This window comes from Aphis gossypii, chromosome 2, assembly GCF_020184175.1.
Source record: "Aphis gossypii isolate Hap1 chromosome 2, ASM2018417v2, whole genome shotgun sequence".
NCBI lineage: Eukaryota > Metazoa > Arthropoda > Insecta > Hemiptera > Aphididae > Aphis > Aphis gossypii.
Window position 1 is genome coordinate 45,161,014 of NC_065531.1, and position 19,023 is coordinate 45,180,036.

Consider the following 19,023-nt stretch of genomic DNA (forward strand, 5'->3'; position numbering starts at 1 on the left):
TGAATTTTAAATATTAACATAAAAATTAATTGAACTTGTTAGCATAACTAATTCAAAAAAAAAAAAAAATCAAATTTTAAATTTAATTTAAAATTTTTATTATTAATTCATAATAAATTAATGAACTGCGTAAATTTATTTTAAGTGAATATTTAACGTGTGCTTGTTCATAATTTTAATGAAAAATAAACCTATTAGGTACTTATATTATTTCTCTAATTTAAGATGTTAATTTTATGCATGCTTTAAAAATATATTATAGTCAACTACCTATATGCATGTATATTGTTTTGAAGATTTTGCTTATGTATATTTGCTAGAAAGTTGTTCAGAAGATATAAATTGATGGTAAAATATCATGAATCAATGTTAACTAACATATTATTTATTTATTTTTATAAGTAAACAAGTTTTTATAATCTTATTTAAGTTTACACATATTACTTTATTTTTGTTTAATAACTTATTTACAAAACACATATTTTAATCAATTCATTTTTAAAATGTTTAGTTATTTATTTTCTATAATATTTCTAATTAATGAATGTATTGCTTTAATATTTTTTTTTTTAACAATCCATGATTTAATTATGATAGTTATAATTCATAGATATTTGAAATTTTCGCCCTTATTTATATTAACATTTTTAATTTTGAGTAGATATAGGTATTTAGGTTTTAATATGAAGTATAAGATTCCACATAAGTTATTTTTATGCCAATTGAATAACCTGATGTAGGCTTTTTTATGTGTGATTATAATTCAAAGTCTTATCAGCTTTTTTTAAAATTCTTTGAGATCATGCTGAGCATGTAGTGTTTATATTTTATTGATACATAACACATCAAATTATATGTTATAAAATGTTAACATGTTTATAACTTGTCTCAAAATGTCAAAAATATCCTTTCAATATGATGTAGATAATATTATTACTTTTAAATAAGATAGTAGGTCGATTCACTCTTATATTATAAATAACATAGTAAAATTAATATATTAAACATTAAATCATTCATGTTATGTGTTAGTAAAATGAAGACAACACATGTGGACTTATAAGTTTGTTTTAATGTATCAAATAATTTAGAAGTTAGTAATGTATAGTTTTCATATTATTGTTTTTAGTGTATTGTGTTTTGTGGTTATAAGTTCATATTTTATATACACAATTACTAATAATATATATGTTTGAATTTAAAATGTAGAATGTGTGAATTAACATGATTTTGTTTGCACGCTTTGTGTGTTTGTGTATGAGCAGGTTTTATCGACGTTATTGTGAGTTACGTGCTAAAATTAAAGGTAACTTGTGGGGAGTTATACATCCTTCTCCATCTACAGCATGTGCTTCACCTCCTATGAGAACTGCTTCATTAAAGGAAAAACCTCTCTCAAGGTATTTACAATTGATGATATGAATATTATAATATTTTATGTTTGAAAGTTGTAATCTCTGAAATTATGAATTGAGATTGTAGATGTTTTTCACTGTACTACACCTATTCAAAAATTATTTTTATATAAAATGGATTTTTTCCTTTGGTTTTCAGGCGGAACAAAAGTAATTTTAGAGATGATCAAACTAACTTAACAACTGCTCAGATCAATTTGAATTCAACTGAAGCAGCTCATCCTCCATCTTCCAATATTCGCAGGTAATATTTGTATTATGTATTTTAGATTTTAAATTCAAATTTAATGTTAAATTTTTTTTATTTTAGTATTTTACTTTTGTACTTAATTTAGTTATGAAAAGTCTCTAAAAATTATACTGATTACACATCTTATAATTTATTAGTCTGTTGTTCATGGATTTTTAATAAAGAACATTCATTTTTTATAAAAATTAAAAACTATTGTTATACAGCAATTGAGTGAAGAACTATAAAAATGTTGATAGAATAGTTTGTAAAAGATTGTACATCAAATAAGTTATAGTTTTTATGTGTTGGTTCTCTTCAATACATTTTTTTAAATTTAATATTTCAAAATATGATTACTGTATTAACATTCAGTAATCATTAAAATTCATAGTATCTTTTGGCTTAGGTACATAAACTTCAACTACAATAATAAATGAAATGAATAATTTAGTATTCCTTAAAAATGTATGTAACCTTTGCCATTTGAAAATATGCCCATGTAGGAGCAATGTTTTATGTTATTTTTAGAAAAATTACATAGGTATGCACTGGGTGAAAACTGCAAAAAGACATTTGCAGTCAATGTGTTAAGTTTTTAAATAATTCTGTACCTTTTACAGTTTAGACAAATTTTGGTAGAATTGTATAATATGTATTATACTTAACACTATTGCTAATAGTAGATCTTAACTAACTAAATGAAAAATTCTATTTATAGTTAAATGTTAGAACTAAGTTAATATCATCAATATTTTGATAAAACAATTTATGGAAAAGTATTAAATCAGAACAATAAAATGGCAAGTAATTAATGAAATTTGAATGTTGAATTTTAAATAATAGAAAAACAGTATTAATACAAAAATTGAATCATAATTTCTTCTATTCTTTCTGTTATAACCAATGATAAACTAATAGCTTAATTAATATTACACAAATTAGTATTAATAACTAAGTAAAAATATGTATACTGTACTGAGGAAAGAAGAACTTAATTAAAATTATACTTATGGCATTAGCATACCAATCTTATGTGGGATCTATTTAAGTTTTCCTTATAATATGAATATATGATACACTATTTACTCACCTCTTCCCCCAGAAAAATCCTGACTATGCTTTATATTATATTATATTTGTATATGTATGGATTTTAATAAAAAAAAAGTACTAAATAACATACTGGTATTGAAATAAATGCAAATTCATTTTTTAATTGTGTAATCATTATAATTAAAGTTATTATTTTTTGAATCAAAGAAAACTTTTTATTCAGTTTTATTATGAAAAAAAAAATGTTCTATTAAGTAATGTGTTAATCTGTCTCTTTTTAATTTTTCTAATTATATTTTTTAATTTTAATATAAAGTTAGCAATAAATTATGTTTAATATTATTAGTGGTGTCAAAGCATTTATCAGTGGTCTCCAAATGCAACAGAAACAATCAGAAACAACCCATAAAATAGTCCCCGGGAACATCTTTAAAAACTTTTTCAAGTTTGTTCTTGAAATAGAAAATTATTGTTTGGTTTATGAAATAACATTATTTCTGTGACAACCGCTTATTGACATATTAATTTATACCAAAGCTTGGAATCCAATTAATAGATATTTGATTATTATTGATTTATAATAGTTAAAATATTAAATTAGTGTTTGTTGAAAATTATTATTAAGCTTTACATGTTAAGTTATTAATTATCATATTAAAATTAGAATATTCTTGTATAATCAATAATCATTAATAAATTCATTTAATACCATTTTAATACATAATTTTTTTATTATAATAAAAATTAATAATTAAAAGATTCAAATTTGTTCAATACAAAAAAAAAAAATATTAACCTACGATAAACATTTCCATCCATTATTATTTCGACTATTTTTATTATACTATCAATACTTATACTAATTACTCGTAACAATTAAACTATCTAACAACCTATCAAGTTATAAAACCTGATTATCACATACTAAAGTGTATATTTGTGCAATATATTTATATAATTCTCTACCTAGAAACATTTTTCATATTCTATAATTTATAATTGACTTCAAATTTAATTCATCCATTACAGTAATCTACTGAATGACAAGATTTATACAACTTCTACTTTATAGTTTAGTGGTGCCTAGTTTTTTTAAATTTAAACATTTTAATTAATACATTCTCAATTAAAACTAAAATTAAGAAATACCAAACAATTCAAATAAACAAAATATAAGGATTTATAATTTAAATGGTCAATATTGTGTACTTAAAAAATACAATTACAATCAAGTAAAAACATTTTTATTAATTAATACACAATTATTATAACTTAATATAAAATATTTTAAATAATTGATATTAAAATGGATTCCAAGTTCTTTGTTTATTAATTTATTTATGTTGAAAATAAAACTTGAGTTATATGTTTTAACTAACTATATTATCATTTTTTAATATTTGTTTTGTGAATTTGTTATTTAGTTTAATATTTTTATTAATTTTTTGATACATTTTCAATAATTTTGTTAATATAAGTTTTTTTTTATTTAGGTCATTTGTTCCTCCGGTTAGAGATGATGAATCAGAAACTCAACGAAAAGCACATGCTAAACGGGTTCGAGAAACTAGACGTTCCACTCAAGGAGTAACTTTAGAAGAACTTAAATCTGCTGAACAAATTGTTAAACAAAAAAATCAGGATACAGGCAAAAGCAAATTAAACAACTTTCATCAAGTGGAAACAAATAATAACTCTACAAACAATGTTGGAACACCACAAGTAAGTAAAATGATTATATATAAATATATTGATCACCTATTGGTTTTTTTTAAAAATTAGTACATTTAAATCAATTAAAATCAAATAAATTGTTTACCAATATAATATATTATATCATAGTATGTATATCCTAGCAATCACAATGCATTTTTCATTTGAAAATAAAATGTTTGTTCAATTTTGTAATGTTATAGATTCTAAGTTAGCAATGAATTTATTATTGATTTCATGATTTTATACTTATTCTTTGCGTTTGAAGACATTTTTCATACCAGAAATAAACATTTTAATATTAACAGTGATTTATTCTGAAAAATTGGATCCAGTTTATTCTATAACATTTTTAAACATGATAACATTTTCCAAATATTTTTGCTCATTGTAAACTCTTTGTAGACAATTAATAGTTTTATACTTTTTTCCATTTATGTTGTTAGAATTTTTATCCATTGTCAAAAAACTCAAAAATGTTTTATAATATTTCCCACAAGTTGTATTATTCTTACTGAGATTAAAAAATAACAAATAAATATAAATAATTGCAATTTGCAATACTTTAAAGCATTAGAAGTTAGGACTTTGATAAATTGTGAAGTATCTTTTAATAAGATATTTCATATTAACATTTTTTAAGTCTTGAAAAAATAATTAATGATTTCTTATAATTTTTTTTTAGTAGACACATTAATTGTTTATAAGTGTTTGAAATAAAAATTTTTATGAAATAGGGTACTTATTTATTTAAAGATAAACGTATATAAAAAATATTTCACATGCATTACTTCAAACATGATTTATAATTATTTTATAATTTATACTTATGGTTTTAAAAGCTAACATAAATAAACACATATATAAATGTGTAGTGTGTTTATAGATGTATGTATTTATACCTAATAGTATTAGTTTATTATTATAATATTAAATATGAATGTTGTAGATTCTGAGCGGAGGCAATGAATGTATTGATTTGACAATAATGTGTGTGAGTGAGTGCATTGTTTTTTTTGTATCTGTCATCGCGTTTTAAAACAGTAAAGATGCTTCATTTTTTTACTTTGAAAGTAAATGTTTTTTTTTATCAAATTGAATCTAGTTGAGTTGGTAATTATACTATGTAAAGACTTGAAAATTATCATAAGATATTTATATTACTTATATTATTTTAATTTTTCAAAATATTAAGATAAGTTTTTAGCTATTTATACCATTAATCTATTCATACAGTTCCAATAGTTCTAAGGTTTATTGACTAAAAATGTAATAACCAATATTTGGTAATATTGTGTAAATAAGATTATAACTATTATTATTTAATAAAATATTTGTTTTGTTATTTGCAAAAATTAATTCAATCCAGTGTATTAATAGTAAAAAATAAATTATCAATATATAATAAAATATCTTTAGAAAAATAGGCTAACCATCTCCGCTCAGAATATTTTTGTACCTGTACAATAATTTATCACTGAATTCAAATATATTACATCCATTGCTGTATGCTACTAAATTGACACACATGACATCTATTAAACTAAAAAGGTTCTTCCCCAGGATTATTTTATACATAGAATACTATCTTTAGTTTTACATAATTATTTATTAAATTTTCTGGACTTAATAATATATTATTTATAAAAACTAAAGGTTTATTTTCACTAAATTTCACTATATTATGTTGAATATAATATTTAACCTACATGTAATGGTTATTTTATTATTTTTACATATTACCAAATATACTCAACACAACATATAATGGTAATCTTACCTTTAATGAATATGATACTCGTGTGAATTGTCTTCATCTTACAAATATACAACATAGTACATTTATATTCACCGTTCACCAATATCCATTTTGTGTTTTAGTTTTAATATTACAGTTTTTTCTAGTTAATGTATAGTTAGCCTATTATCAAATCAAAAGGCAAGAATATTATCTGTGTCATCTTTTCAATATTTTTCATATTTTGTAAAATATTAAAATTTAAAAATGCGTATAGCTAGCAATATAATAAAATAAAAATACTTACTCTACTAGAGAGAAAATGCAGTTTATATTTTTAAATTTAACTATAGATAAATTTATTTACAATATTAAACCAAACTACACAAAATGGATACCAATGAACAAATTTGTTATGTTATATATTTGCAAGATAGACAACAAATGCGGTCATTAGGTATACCTATTGATATAGTTTATACATAATATGACCTATCAACAGTATTTTATGTATTATTGATCATTATCACATTAATTTTTATAATATTATATAAATATACATTTTTTTAATTTAAAAATCTTCAAGTATAGAACTTCTTAATAAAAAAATTTTGATTCACTTACTATATATTAATGTTTTTCCTTTGATGTAGATATTTACACTTTAATAATGCCAACTATAAACCAAAGAACATTGATTTTTAGGTTTAATCTCATTTTGGTTTTTGATGTTATTTCTGCAGGTGTATAATTTTTATTTTATGAAATTCTCTACTAAGATTTTTTATGTCAACGTCATGTTTTAATGATTATTAGTTAATTATTACTCTATACATTTTTGTTGTTGATTCATAAGTTATACACTATCTTAAATGTTACACATGATACGTTTATCCTGTACCAGAAATAATTACTACAAATTTAAAATGTATTAACTTTTAAGTTGTCATTTTAAATAAGCACTTATAAACTGAATTTTAAAACATTGTATTTTTCAAACACTTACTTAAACGTTGAAAATTTGCCAAAATATTGAAAGTTTTAAATTTCAATATTCTTATGACCCATTTTAAGTTCCAAATAAAAATAAATATAACGTAATGAAACATCTACCATGTTAATTTTAGAACTATAAAACAATTTTTCATTTTACCAAACATATACTTAATTACTTTTGACTTATTAATGAAAAAACTATTTAAAATAATTAATTTAATCTAAATTTTATTTTTACCCAAGAATGATTTTGAAATTAAAGCAGTTTAAAATGTGGGTAGTTCTTTATTTATTTGTATTTATATTAACTTTTTATAGTTTGTATTTAATAATATTAATCAGAACACAATATTTTCAAAACTTAATATTCAAATTTAAATTATGTTAAGCTTTGAATAGGAAAGTATTATATCTATATTAAGTATTTTAACTGGTTATATACCATAAAATAATATAGGTTATATTTTGATTAAGTAGAATGTTAATTTTATTGAAATATTATTGATTAGATAAAAATCAATATTTTCCAAAAAAACATCATTATTTTTTAAGTGTGCAAGTATTTCAAAAGTATTCTAAACACTAAAAACAATATTTGATATTATTATTTTATCAGTTACCTACTTTTATTTGATATTATACAAATAATAATATAAATAATTGTTTTCACAAGTTATTGAGGAATTTGGGAATTATTATAATGATTCAATGATTCATAGTTATTCATTTATGTCACCAAAAACGTATGTAAATTTAATTTTTTTTATACGTGATATTAAATTATGACTTGAGAATATTTACTCACTTTGAACAATAGACTTATAGATACTATTATACGTCATTATTACTATCTAGTTTAATAATTTGTCAGGCTAAAAAAGAAGAGCATGTAACTGTTACGGCTACGATTACTCCATTGCCCCGAAATATTCCGTCTGATATGCCAGATAGCTGTTTGGAACGAAGGCCGTCTTGGAGACTTAGGGTCGAAAACGGCAGCAAGGTTTGTTGACATTTCCGTGTGTAGAGGAATTTATGGTCCCGTTTGAATTATGTGAGTTTTGTGATGGTTTAAAATGTTCTAGAGTTGTATTGTTTTTTGCTATGTCTAACAACGTACCTTGCACTGTGTTGGTGTGATTCTGTTCTTAATTTTATTTTATTTTCTTAGGTATTTTTAATTACATGTTTATATGGCTGCCTTTAATTTTTACAGTTTTTACTTGAAGATGCCCGATCTAATGAAGCCGTTCCCAAACCTCCAACAAAGTCACACATTCCGTCATCTCCTGATGCTAGTGCAGACACAACTGTCACGTTACCATTAAGACGTCCTTCACCTAAAGAAATTGACGATAAAGGTGATTTTGTTAAGTTTACATGACTTCTAATTGACGTCATTGTGGTATCGTGTATATATATATAAATATTGAATGTAAATTCTGGCCAATATCCAACTCGTCATTATCTTTGTTTTCTAACTTCGTAGCTACTTAATTGAATACACATATTAAGTGTAAATAATGTATTAAATGTATATTGAGTTTATAGTCACATACCTACTCGAATTCTATTTTTACAGTTCCCTTTATAGTTTAATATTTGATAGAATTATATTTTAATTTTTTAGGTGTAATATAGGTACTCATGTTTTTCTTTTTATACAGATCAAGATAAAGAAAATGAAATCCGCAATCATCAAGCCACTCAAGCAGTTATACAAAGAAGGAAGAGGCCAAAACGAAGATCTACCGGTGTAGTTCACGTTGATTTGGATGAAATTGATCCAGACAGACAAGATACCTCTTCTTGTGGCGGTACCGATGATAGTATCGGAGAGGTAAAATTTTTATAAATTTGTATTCCTATTGCTATAAGCTATAGGATAGCACTTTGGTCGTTATATTATTATAAATAAAGTGTTTTTGTGTCAGTATCATAACAGCAGTCATATATGTAGAACAAGCTTAATGAAGCAAAAAAAAAAAATTATTATTTTAATACTTAAAAATTGGGGTTTTTCCAATTATTGTTTTTGGATGTACGGTGAAAAGTTTGACTAATGAGTAATGTGTCGTTTGATATTTTTGGCAACTTTAAGTTTTCCTTCAATCATTTATTTAGAACGGCTACAATAAGTCAGTCCTATGTCAAATAACGCCTTCTCTATTGCATACATATGTATGCAATTCTATTTTCGATTCAGCTAATGTTCTCCGTAGTAAAATTCTATTTTTATTTTAAACTTGGCTTCCGTCAAATCAAACCCGTATTAAACGAATTAAAAACACAATACATGCGCGATTTCTAAAATAAAAGTTTTTATTATTACCCCGTATACGCCGCGGCCACACTTTGTCGTCCATTGGTCACAGCGGACCCTTCCACTCACTCACTCGAAAGTTTGGTGTCGTGCATCGTAAACGTCCACAACAATAATCGTATAATAATTTACCGCGTAGTACACACCGCAGCTAAGGGCACGTTTTTTAAACCGGGCTTTTTCATTAGACCGAAAATAGATCACGGTCACTATATATACGGCGGCCTCGGCTCCACGCGACACGTCGTTTATTTGCTCTGCGCCAGTGTTTGCCACGGATGCAGTGATTTCAGACTTTAGTTCTATTCGTCGCACGTTGTCCGCCGGTGAACAAGTCCCGCGCAGCCGTGTCTCATCTCACAGATCCGCCATGAGCTCTTACACTAACAATATCCGAAAATCCCGACCGTCGTCCTCGTCATCATCATCTTCGTCTTACGCCAGGCCTAGGAGTGTTTACAGTTCTCCGTCCCGGAATAATGCCATGTACTCGTCCTTGGGCCTGTCCGCCCCCTATCTAGGCACTTCGTCCTACTCGTCCACCATTCCTTCATATTCCACGTCCACCTATGGCGGCACCGCTTCCGGGTACGGTGGCTTGACCATAACCCCGTCGTCATCGTCTCCCAGTTTTTCGTCGTATTCCGGCCGGACTGCGTCCCCGTCGTCATCGATCCACTCACTCGCCTCCCCGTCTTCCCGCAATTCACACGTTTCTAAATCGTCCCGACTCCCTCATGCTTCACTCAAACGAAACTACTACCAAAGTCCGCTGTCCAGATTTGACTCGTCCACATCATTGGCTTCTAGTAAGAGCTATGGATCCGAGGGATACGCGGTAAGCGAGAGCTAAACGTGCGGGATAATAATATAGTAAAGTGTGTTTGTGTGGTTTTAGGATGATTTGTGTATTACTGATTAAATATACATTAACAGTTAAATTAAAAGAAAAACCGATTTTTTCACTTCCACCAATCACAGAAAAAAAATCAACACCATTATAATATTACGATTGATCTACTATGATCTAGTTTTCAGTTTTCATTTTGTTACGCGTGAATGTATGATCCTATAGTTGGACTATAACCAGTGCTGGATTACGGAGAAATTATAGCATACATTTAGGTCCCATCATATCCACAGGTGACAGGTATTAACTATCTCTTACTAACAATGTTGGCTCTTAACTTAATAATTTGAAACATAGTATAGAGGAAAGGGGATGCGCAGTTTATGTATTGATACGTTTATGGATTGCAATCGTCTTTAGTACCTAAACGTAATTTTCATAATAATTATTATGGTTTAGCCATATTGTAATAGACATTAGTTATAAATTTCCAATTTTAAATTTACATAAGTAATCCAACTGACCTGGTTTCCTGATTAGGTATTACTTTTATTTATATCTTGAAATTAATGAATAATGGGAAAATACATTTTTTTTTTTTAATTACTTGTGGATAATCTTAAAAACTTGGTTAAATAAAAATGTCCAATAAAATAAAAAAAAAAAATAGTTTTTATTGCTTAAATGAAACTAAATTAATTATATTCAATTAATTACAATTATTATTGAACTGGATTTGTAATTAAAAGTAAAGTCTAATCAAATATTTATAGTTGGTTGTTTTTTATCTAACAAATAAATGTACTAAATCAAAATCATTAGATATAAAGTTGTATGTTGAATATTAATTTTGATATAATAAAAATTGTAATTATTAGTATGAAATAATCGTGTGTATTTTCATAGGTATGAAACCATTGTAGTACTTTCTTAAATTAAAAATCAAACAAATAAAGATTTCTGATTTCGTCACTTGTTAGTTGTAGTATGACTACAAATAATACACTGTTAAGAGGACATCGTACCCACATGTATTGTCTCCGTCTTACGTACGACAGACAAAACGCAATATAACTCGTTCAATTTGTTCTAGAGTAAATATATCTATTATAAAATTAAATTGTGACAATATTTCTGAGGGAAAGACGCTGTTTTCTTTTTAAAATTTTAATTTAAAAAAATTAAAGGTCATTTAAAAATGTTGACATTTTCACTATTTCTTAACGATATAATGGACGTTGTATTGGGAATAATGGAAAAAACGCAGCGGCTTGCCTTCAGAAATATTGTCACAATTCAATTTTTTAATAGGTATATTTACTCTAGAACCAAAATTGATCGAGTTATACTCAAACTGCGTAAACGTGTTTTGTCTATGTCGTACGTGTGTAAGATGGAGACAACACATACGGATATTGTATTGTATTTAAACATTTAAAAATATGAAAATTACGTTGTACAGTAAAAGTAGTTCTACAGTTAGTAGTACAGTAGAAGATCATCATCGGATAATTATTGCGTATTGTATTTAAACTTGTGTAGTTTTTTCATTTTATCGATTTTGGTAAACGACACTATTTAAAAATAATAATAATTTATTTTTTTTAAAAAAAATCATTTTAAACTCCGCCATGCGACGTGGCAATATTTTTACATGATATTATTATATACTTAGACATATTGGTAGAAGTATTGAAGATTGCTCCCCACCCTACCTAGAAAAGTGTCTGTAAGCGCTTATGATTCCCACCCTTTTAAGAAAACCCAAAAGCACCATCGAACGGTGGTCATGTGTCATTGTTATTAGCATTTTACGCAACGTGTATTAATTTCACTGTTGTTACTTAGTTTCTTATTGGTTTCAGAGTGGCGGAGATACTAAGTCGAGTCCGACGTCGCGGCTCTGTTCAATATCGTCATCACAAGACAGTAAACCCAGTAGCGCTGCAAATTCTCCCGGTCCGTGCTCAGAAAACGGCGAAATCGATTATAAAGCTGTGAGTACTCGTCGCGTTTACACTATTTCATGTTTGTTCATTATTCCGTATCGATTTAGTTGTACGAAGAAGTAGTCGTTGATAACGAACGATTGAGGCGACAGTTACAAAAGACTGAGGAAGACCTACTAGAAGCCAAGATTACTATAGAAAAACAGTCTACCAATGTAAGAAACATTATTATTTAGTATTTACAATTGCAAACGAATCTTAGCTGTGAATTGTGATTTATTTTATGTTGACGATTAATTGAATGTTTTAGGCTGGAAAAAGCACGACATTATCGGAAACGGAAAAACGTGAAAGGCGAGCTATGGAGAGAAAACTGTCCGAGATGGAAGAAGAACTCAAAGTAATTATGTGTTTTATTTTTTTTGACGAGAACTAAAGTAAAATTAAATGTCTAGCCCTGTCTACAATTAAAGTAGACTTATTATCAATGTTGCTATTTGTGCTAGAAAATGTTTAGAGCTTACACTTGAGTTTATGTTATCTAGCAATTGCAAAAGTTGAAAGCAGAAAATGAACGGCTCCGAACTGAGAACAGAGCCCTTACCAGAGTCGTTTCTAAACTTACTCATACCTGATAATGCGAACACTTCATTTTTTTTTTTTATGTATGTAGATAAAGTGCGACATTAAATTGTCATGATTGTGTGCTGTTTTTATGATCAGTGTGTTTATAAATTCCCATTCCAGTTGGTCTACTAATCAATTAATTTTCATTCTATCAAATGTATATAAAACTTGTTTGAATTTTTCAATAATTAACACTAATACTCTGCCCATTTGTTTAGCTTATTCTACCAAAAAATGTCTTGTTATGAGTTTTGTTATTTGTTATTCTAATTGAGTTATCCTACATAAAAATTTATATAACTCATATAGCATAATTTAAAATTCAATTTTCAATAAATGACGATGAAATTCTCTGGATAATATTCCTAATCTAATAGACCAATTCACCATATTATTGAAACTCTCGACACAAATAAGATTTTTCCATACAAAAATTTGCTCTATTGTACATTTGTACGTTATGTTGTGTATTACTGAAACATCATGTGCCAGTTTGAATTTGTCTCCATATTTTCTAATATTAACTTATTATTATCTCATTTTTAAAAGTGTTAAAAATTATATTATAATAATAAACAAAATGTAGTTATTTTCAAAACATTATTTGTTTAACTTAATTTTTGTTTACGTATTTTTCATTTTAAATTTAAATTTTTAGCTTATTATTGTGTTTTGTTCTCACATTGAAACATTTTAAAATAAATATGCTTAATCAATTCAATGCGTAGCAGTTAGAAATGCAAAATTTGCATTTATTAATATATACCTACCAACATAAGCTTGATTATTGCTCAACTTAACAATTTTTATGTTGTACTGTAGAACGCTTATTTTGATTTTCTTTAAATATTCAGAATTTGTTTATGATAATTTTTTTTTTTATGATTAATATTGTTCAATTTTACAGCAAATGGAACAGTTACGCCAAGAAAATCAGAGGTTAAAAGACGAGAATGGTGCTTTGATTCGAGTAATAAGTAAACTTTCAAAATAGTGATACTTTTTTTTCTTAGACTAATTAATTTAAATATAAAATACCTACAAAATAACTGCTTTTATTCATATCATAAACATATATATATATATGTATATATATATATATATATATATATATTTAGCATTCAGTATTAATTAATTTTGTCTAGAAGCTATTTTTATAATAAATTCGTACTTATATATTATTGTAATTGTATCATACTTGTTTTTTTTTTTTTTATTATTATTCGCTACTGAACAGATCTGATATATATTTTGTATTTGTTATAATATATGCAATGGTTAAATAAAAATAGTGATCTTGTAAACAACTAACCCAAATTTCATAAATTTTTATTACCTAGATTAAAAAAATTTTATTATTTTTTTTTTTTTTAAATTATATAAATACAAATTAATTAATATTTTAATGTATATATTACATACCATTTTTCCTCGTGTATACTATTTTATATAATTATGTATTTTGTTGTTCTGTTGTATGCGGATGTTTATTTTGGTATACAATGAAAATTAAAAAAAAAAAAAGATAATTGACCGCATTTAAAAATGTTTAAATATATATTTTGTTTTTATTCTGTTATACCTGTTTATTTTTTCCATTACACACATACATAAACCATGAAAATAATAAATATGTGTGTTGTAAGATATCTGATAGAAGGAAAGTTCAATAATAATAATAATAATATATTACTATACATACTGTACGTTATCTTTTACAGTTTTGTACTTTGGTAAAAAACTCCTTAAGCTAATACTTAAATAATTTTCAAAATACTTATTACATAGTATTAAAATAATTGTTGCAGAATATTTAACACGTTGTTCACTACTAGATGTAAACTTATGTATCCTTATTAAAGCCCAAGTATTCAGTCAATAAAATTACATATATTTAAATTGGAAATATTGATATCTTGTACTACTGAATAGTAAAAACCCTTAGATCATATGATCTATATGATCTATGTAAAAACCATTAAATTTATATTATTAGAATAGGTGTCAACACCTTACCTACTAAAATGGTCTCATGTCGAGTATATTTTTTTTTTTAAAAAAAAAAACACCCAATTATCAACTTCTGTTAACAATACGGTCATAAATGTGGTAAAATCAATTTTCCTATATAGTCTTTCAACACATTGACAGTTTTTGAATATGTACACTATAACCAAGAGACACTACACTTTAATATAATAATGGCATTTTCAATAATATGAAAGACTTGTACTGTCCCTGTACAGCATGCGGCGACAATTGGACATTGCAAAATACAACAGATATCATTTTTCTAAAATAATCAATAATCATGTTATAAATTTTTATTTGATTTATAAATGTTATATATAACATAAAATTACATTATTTTCCTTAATAATTATATTCAGACCATAATTTGTACCCATGGTATTCTACCGTTGATAATAATAAATGTGTTTTATCCGTTATCGGTATTATAACATACAACAATAAAATGTACATATAAATTGTTTGCAAATTTCGCCCCTACCACAACAACTGAATTATTTAAACAAGAAAAAGAAGATTTTATATCAGTACCAGAAAATAACCATTATCAAGAATCTATACCAGTACTCAGAAACTTTAAAAAAAAGCGTGTATTTTAAAAATTGTTAGGAAAAGAATGTACCAAAAATAAAAGGAAACATACACATATGCAGTATAAAGCATTTTTTGTACCACTCTATGCTGGTACATGTTTTGAAAATTGGCACAAGATCAATGAATAAATTACATAGCTAAAATATTTGTTAGTTTACAGTTTTTATTATTATAAAAATATTTTAGTATAGTTAAGGAAAACCTTGATATCACGAGGAAAACTATTTTATTTATATTCTATTTGTATGGTTATTAGAATATTTTGTTACGAGTTTATAATATTTCAGAGTTGGTTAATACTTAATGCTGTCACTTCAATAAACTGCTAAAACGTGCACATCAAATATTTGATGTAATGGAACACCCCTGCTATAGCAGTACTGGAACATTGATTTATTTAAAAATCTTACAATATTTATCAATACTCCTCACTGTTCGCCAATGTGTTAAGGACCTTCAGCTGTCAATCACATTAAATTAACAATGAATAATAATTAAGATCCTAACTTGGACTAAAACAAATATTTAAGCGACAACGTTTAAAAAATTATGTACTGCAATTAACCTACAAGTAATAGTATGAGAATGATTTAATCAATGATTTATAAAATCAATTAATAATAAATAAATCATTAATAAGCAATTAAACTAATATAAAAATATAATTTTTTTTAAAAAGTTAAAAATATCACGAACAAAACTGTTTCTCAAAAAAAATTATATATATATAAACATAAAATTGGTATCTTTAAACCATATTTAAAAAGGCAAAAAGCAATTAACTACTACAACACCAACGTGACGGTTCTTTGGAAGACACATCGTCTTCATCATCAATTATTATTGTTCTTCTTCTTGTGCTTCCTGATCGATTTAATGTGACTAAATTATCAGCAATTTGTTGATCAGCTTTTTCAATCATCATACGACACAAACTCAAAAATATTTCTTCAATACCTGAATTCAATTTGGCTGACGTATGAAAATGTACAGCACCAACTGAACTGGCATAACTAAAAATTACATGATTTAAAATCAATTTCTTTTATCAAGCTTTTAAAATGTTCATTAATATTACTTTTCTGCGTCTTCTACTGAAACTGTACGATCTTTTTCTAAATCAATTTTGTTTCCAGCAATAACAAGGCAAATTTCACTTCCTAACATTTTCTTTAATTCTTTAATCCAATTTTTCACCTAAAAACCATACATAAATTAGTTTATATAAATTCACTGTAAAATGATACCAAAAAAATTTACTAACAATTAGTATATAATTTTTACATGAAAATATTATATCGATACCTATAGTCTATAATCGTTTATTTCTGTAAACATGTATTGCAATATGTTGTCATGAAATTATTTTTATTGTAAGATATGGGTAATTTGGTGGACTGCTAAGATAATCACGTATTAAAAAAAAAATGAACTCATAATTTGGAATTTCAACCAGTAAAGTAAAATCATGATTTATACATTTTTATTTTTAAATTAATAATTATAAATTATAAATATTACACTGGGTGTTGTAAAAAAATGTTATCGTTATTACAATGTTATCATGATTCTACTTGTATAAATTCCAAATTATGAGTTCATTTTTTTTTTTGATATCCTGATTATTTAGTAGCTGAGCAAATTATACTTAATAACTACTAAAACTTTTTTATTATTTACCATGTAATACAACAGCAAACAGATAGTCAGGTTTTCTACCTACAATTTTTAGGTATTTAATATCGTCACAAATATGAAATAGTAGGTAAATTTTATTCTATGATAAATTAATAATATATGAATATGAAAATACTAAAACTATATCTATGATTTAATAAAATAATAAAAGAGTTACATAAGATAAATATTATATCGGAATACTATCAATGTTAGGTAGCCAAATTAATTTGTATTTGTTTCCTGAGTTTGATGGTTGTTAATATTGTAATTCAACAAAAAAATCCCACTTGAAAAGACAATTTCATGAGTGGATTTTGTGTCATAAACTTGTGGGATAGATATAATTTTATAATAGCTTAATATTTATTGTACTCAATAATTATTAATGACTAAAATATGCAAAAAAAAATATCAATTAAGGAAATCAAGGAAAAAATTTATCAGTTTTTTGCATATGATTTAAGACCTTTAATTTTCAAGGTTTTTTAAAAACTACCTGTTCTGCTTCCTATACAACCATGTATCTTTCAAATATTAATAAAATATAACTTATGAATAACTAAATAGACACTACAATGGATATTAGATAATACCTACAGCATTTGAATAAAAAGTGTTATTACTTTTTGGAATGAATCTTCATCAGTGATGTCATAAACCAGTATTGCACCATTAGACATTCGATAGTAAATCGGTCCCAGGGCATGAAACCGTTCTTGTCCGGCTGTATCCCATATCGACAGGTTTATTCTCCGTCCATTGAGGTTGAGCTTTTTCTTGACAAAAGACGCCTGTACCAATCAGAGGACATTATTACACACAGGGTCTCAAGCAATATTATAATATTATAACAGCGTTGCCGGCACATCGGCCAAACGAACTATGTTTCGTCAACGAATGTCGAACCCTACCTGTAGCGTGCTAACGTGTTTGTCGTTGAACTTGTCTTCGGTGTACCGGAGCACCAGTGACGTTTTGCCCACGCACCCTTCGCCCAACAGAACCACTTTGAAGCTCTGCGCACTCGTCCTGCCGCCGCCAGTCGGGGATAGACCGTCTGCCGACTCGTCCATCTCAGCGATGTTCTAAATCTTGGTCCCCGTGGTATGTATTACATTTGAGTGCACAATACACTCGCACGGGGGGCGCCCACACAAAACTTACAGTAGTTAGGTGTCGCACGGTGAAGGCGGTACTGGTGTCCGATTACGATGTTATATATTATTACCTGTGTAGTTATATAACTAAACAAACAAAAAAAAAAAATACGTAATTTACATGGATTCAAGTGACAAGAGGGCGGTGTGTACCGCACACGAGTAAGATGCACTCGGTATTATGGTCGACGATTATTGTCAATATTATTTTTTTGTATAATACAGTTTTCGGCGTACCTACTTCACTCGTTTTTACAGACGACGATCGCACGAGAACTGCCGTTTCGTAGGTGTAAACCCCGTCCGTTCGATCGTACAACGCGTTAAACAAAATCTGTGGTACGTCTAAGCCGTTCAACACGCACTGTCGTCGTGAACAAGTGTCTACGCCACAAAAGTGTCAAACGTTAAAAAGTGAAAACCGAGAAGTGTACACCTATCGGCGATTAATGATTATTTTTATATTATTATTATTATTATAAACAACATCAATAATTATCATTATACGAAGTTTATATATCTGTATATAAGTAGTGTTTATAAGCAATATAAGTGTATTATACGTTATCAGAGCGCCCACAGACACTTGTCATTGTATTATTATTATTATCATCATCATCATCATCATTATTATCATTATCATTATGTTGTAGTTGTGACCGGAC

At 26.5% G+C, this 19,023-nt stretch overlaps 3 protein-coding genes across 15 annotated transcripts in view; 2 read left to right on the forward strand and 1 right to left on the reverse strand.

Moving 5' to 3' along the window:
• LOC114120678 (protein phosphatase 1 regulatory subunit 12A) overlaps positions 1-19,023 on the forward strand; it is a 138,822-nt gene that overhangs the window by 6,453 nt on the left and 113,346 nt on the right. For 4 of the 11 annotated variants that reach the window (XM_027982652.2, XM_027982655.2, XM_027982654.2 and 1 more), the window contains exons 9-20: positions 1,266-1,400; positions 1,555-1,659; positions 3,047-3,145; positions 4,194-4,422; positions 8,019-8,150; positions 8,364-8,508; positions 8,815-8,987; positions 12,186-12,317; positions 12,377-12,484; positions 12,580-12,669; positions 12,815-12,934; positions 13,804-13,949. In XM_027982652.2, coding sequence (XP_027838453.2) covers positions 1,266-1,400; positions 1,555-1,659; positions 3,047-3,145; positions 4,194-4,422; positions 8,019-8,150; positions 8,364-8,508; positions 8,815-8,987; positions 12,186-12,317; positions 12,377-12,484; positions 12,580-12,669; positions 12,815-12,904 — 1,438 coding nt within the window. In that variant the 3' untranslated portion in view covers positions 12,905-12,934; positions 13,804-13,949. Of the gene's footprint in view, positions 1-1,265; positions 1,401-1,554; positions 1,660-3,046; positions 3,146-4,193; positions 4,423-8,018; positions 8,151-8,363; positions 8,509-8,814; positions 8,988-12,185; positions 12,318-12,376; positions 12,485-12,579; positions 12,670-12,814; positions 12,935-13,803; positions 14,476-19,023 lie in introns of those variants that run through there. The other 7 variants (XM_027982653.2, XM_027982658.2, XM_027982656.2 and 4 more) reach the window with 7 other exon arrangements.
• Positions 9,033-10,513, forward strand: LOC126550409 (putative protein TPRXL). The gene is made up of 2 exons (XM_050201882.1): positions 9,033-10,308; positions 10,369-10,513. The coding sequence occupies exons 1-2, from the start codon at positions 9,841-9,843 to the stop codon at positions 10,390-10,392; spliced, it is 492 nt and encodes a 163-aa protein (XP_050057839.1). The 5' UTR covers positions 9,033-9,840; the 3' UTR covers positions 10,393-10,513.
• On the reverse strand, positions 16,165-18,903 carry LOC114120684 (ras-related protein Rab-21). Of its 3 annotated transcripts, none has more exons than XM_027982670.2 (5): positions 18,600-18,903; positions 18,113-18,445; positions 17,825-17,992; positions 16,600-16,718; positions 16,165-16,534 (listed from the first exon to the last, which is right to left on the reverse strand). In XM_027982670.2, exons 2-5 carry the CDS (start codon positions 18,272-18,274, stop codon positions 16,300-16,302), a joined length of 684 nt encoding a protein of 227 aa, XP_027838471.2. In that variant the 5' UTR covers positions 18,275-18,445; positions 18,600-18,903; the 3' UTR covers positions 16,165-16,299. The 3 variants fall into 3 exon arrangements, with proteins under 3 accessions (XP_027838471.2, XP_027838470.2, XP_027838472.2); XM_027982669.2 differs by having other exon boundaries at positions 18,596-18,903; XM_027982671.2 differs by having other exon boundaries at positions 18,512-18,903.

Bases quoted from the DNA above. Each gene is read 5' to 3' on its own strand.
- LOC126550409 (XM_050201882.1), top strand. From the start codon at position 9,841: ATGAGCTCTTACACTAACAATATCCGAAAATCCCGACCGTCGTCCTCG. The intron at 10,309-10,368 runs GTAAGCGAGAGC...GTGTGGTTTTAG, and splicing joins ATGGATCCGAGGGATACGCG to GATGATTTGTGTATTACTGA.
- LOC114120684 (XM_027982670.2), bottom strand. From the start codon at position 18,274: ATGGACGAGTCGGCAGACGGTCTATCCCCGACTGGCGGCGGCAGGACG. The intron at 17,993-18,112 runs GTAGGGTTCGAC...TGATTGGTACAG, and splicing joins AACACGTTAGCACGCTACAG to GCGTCTTTTGTCAAGAAAAA. The intron at 16,535-16,599 runs GTAATATTAATG...TGTAATTTTTAG, and splicing joins TCAGTAGAAGACGCAGAAAA to TTATGCCAGTTCAGTTGGTG.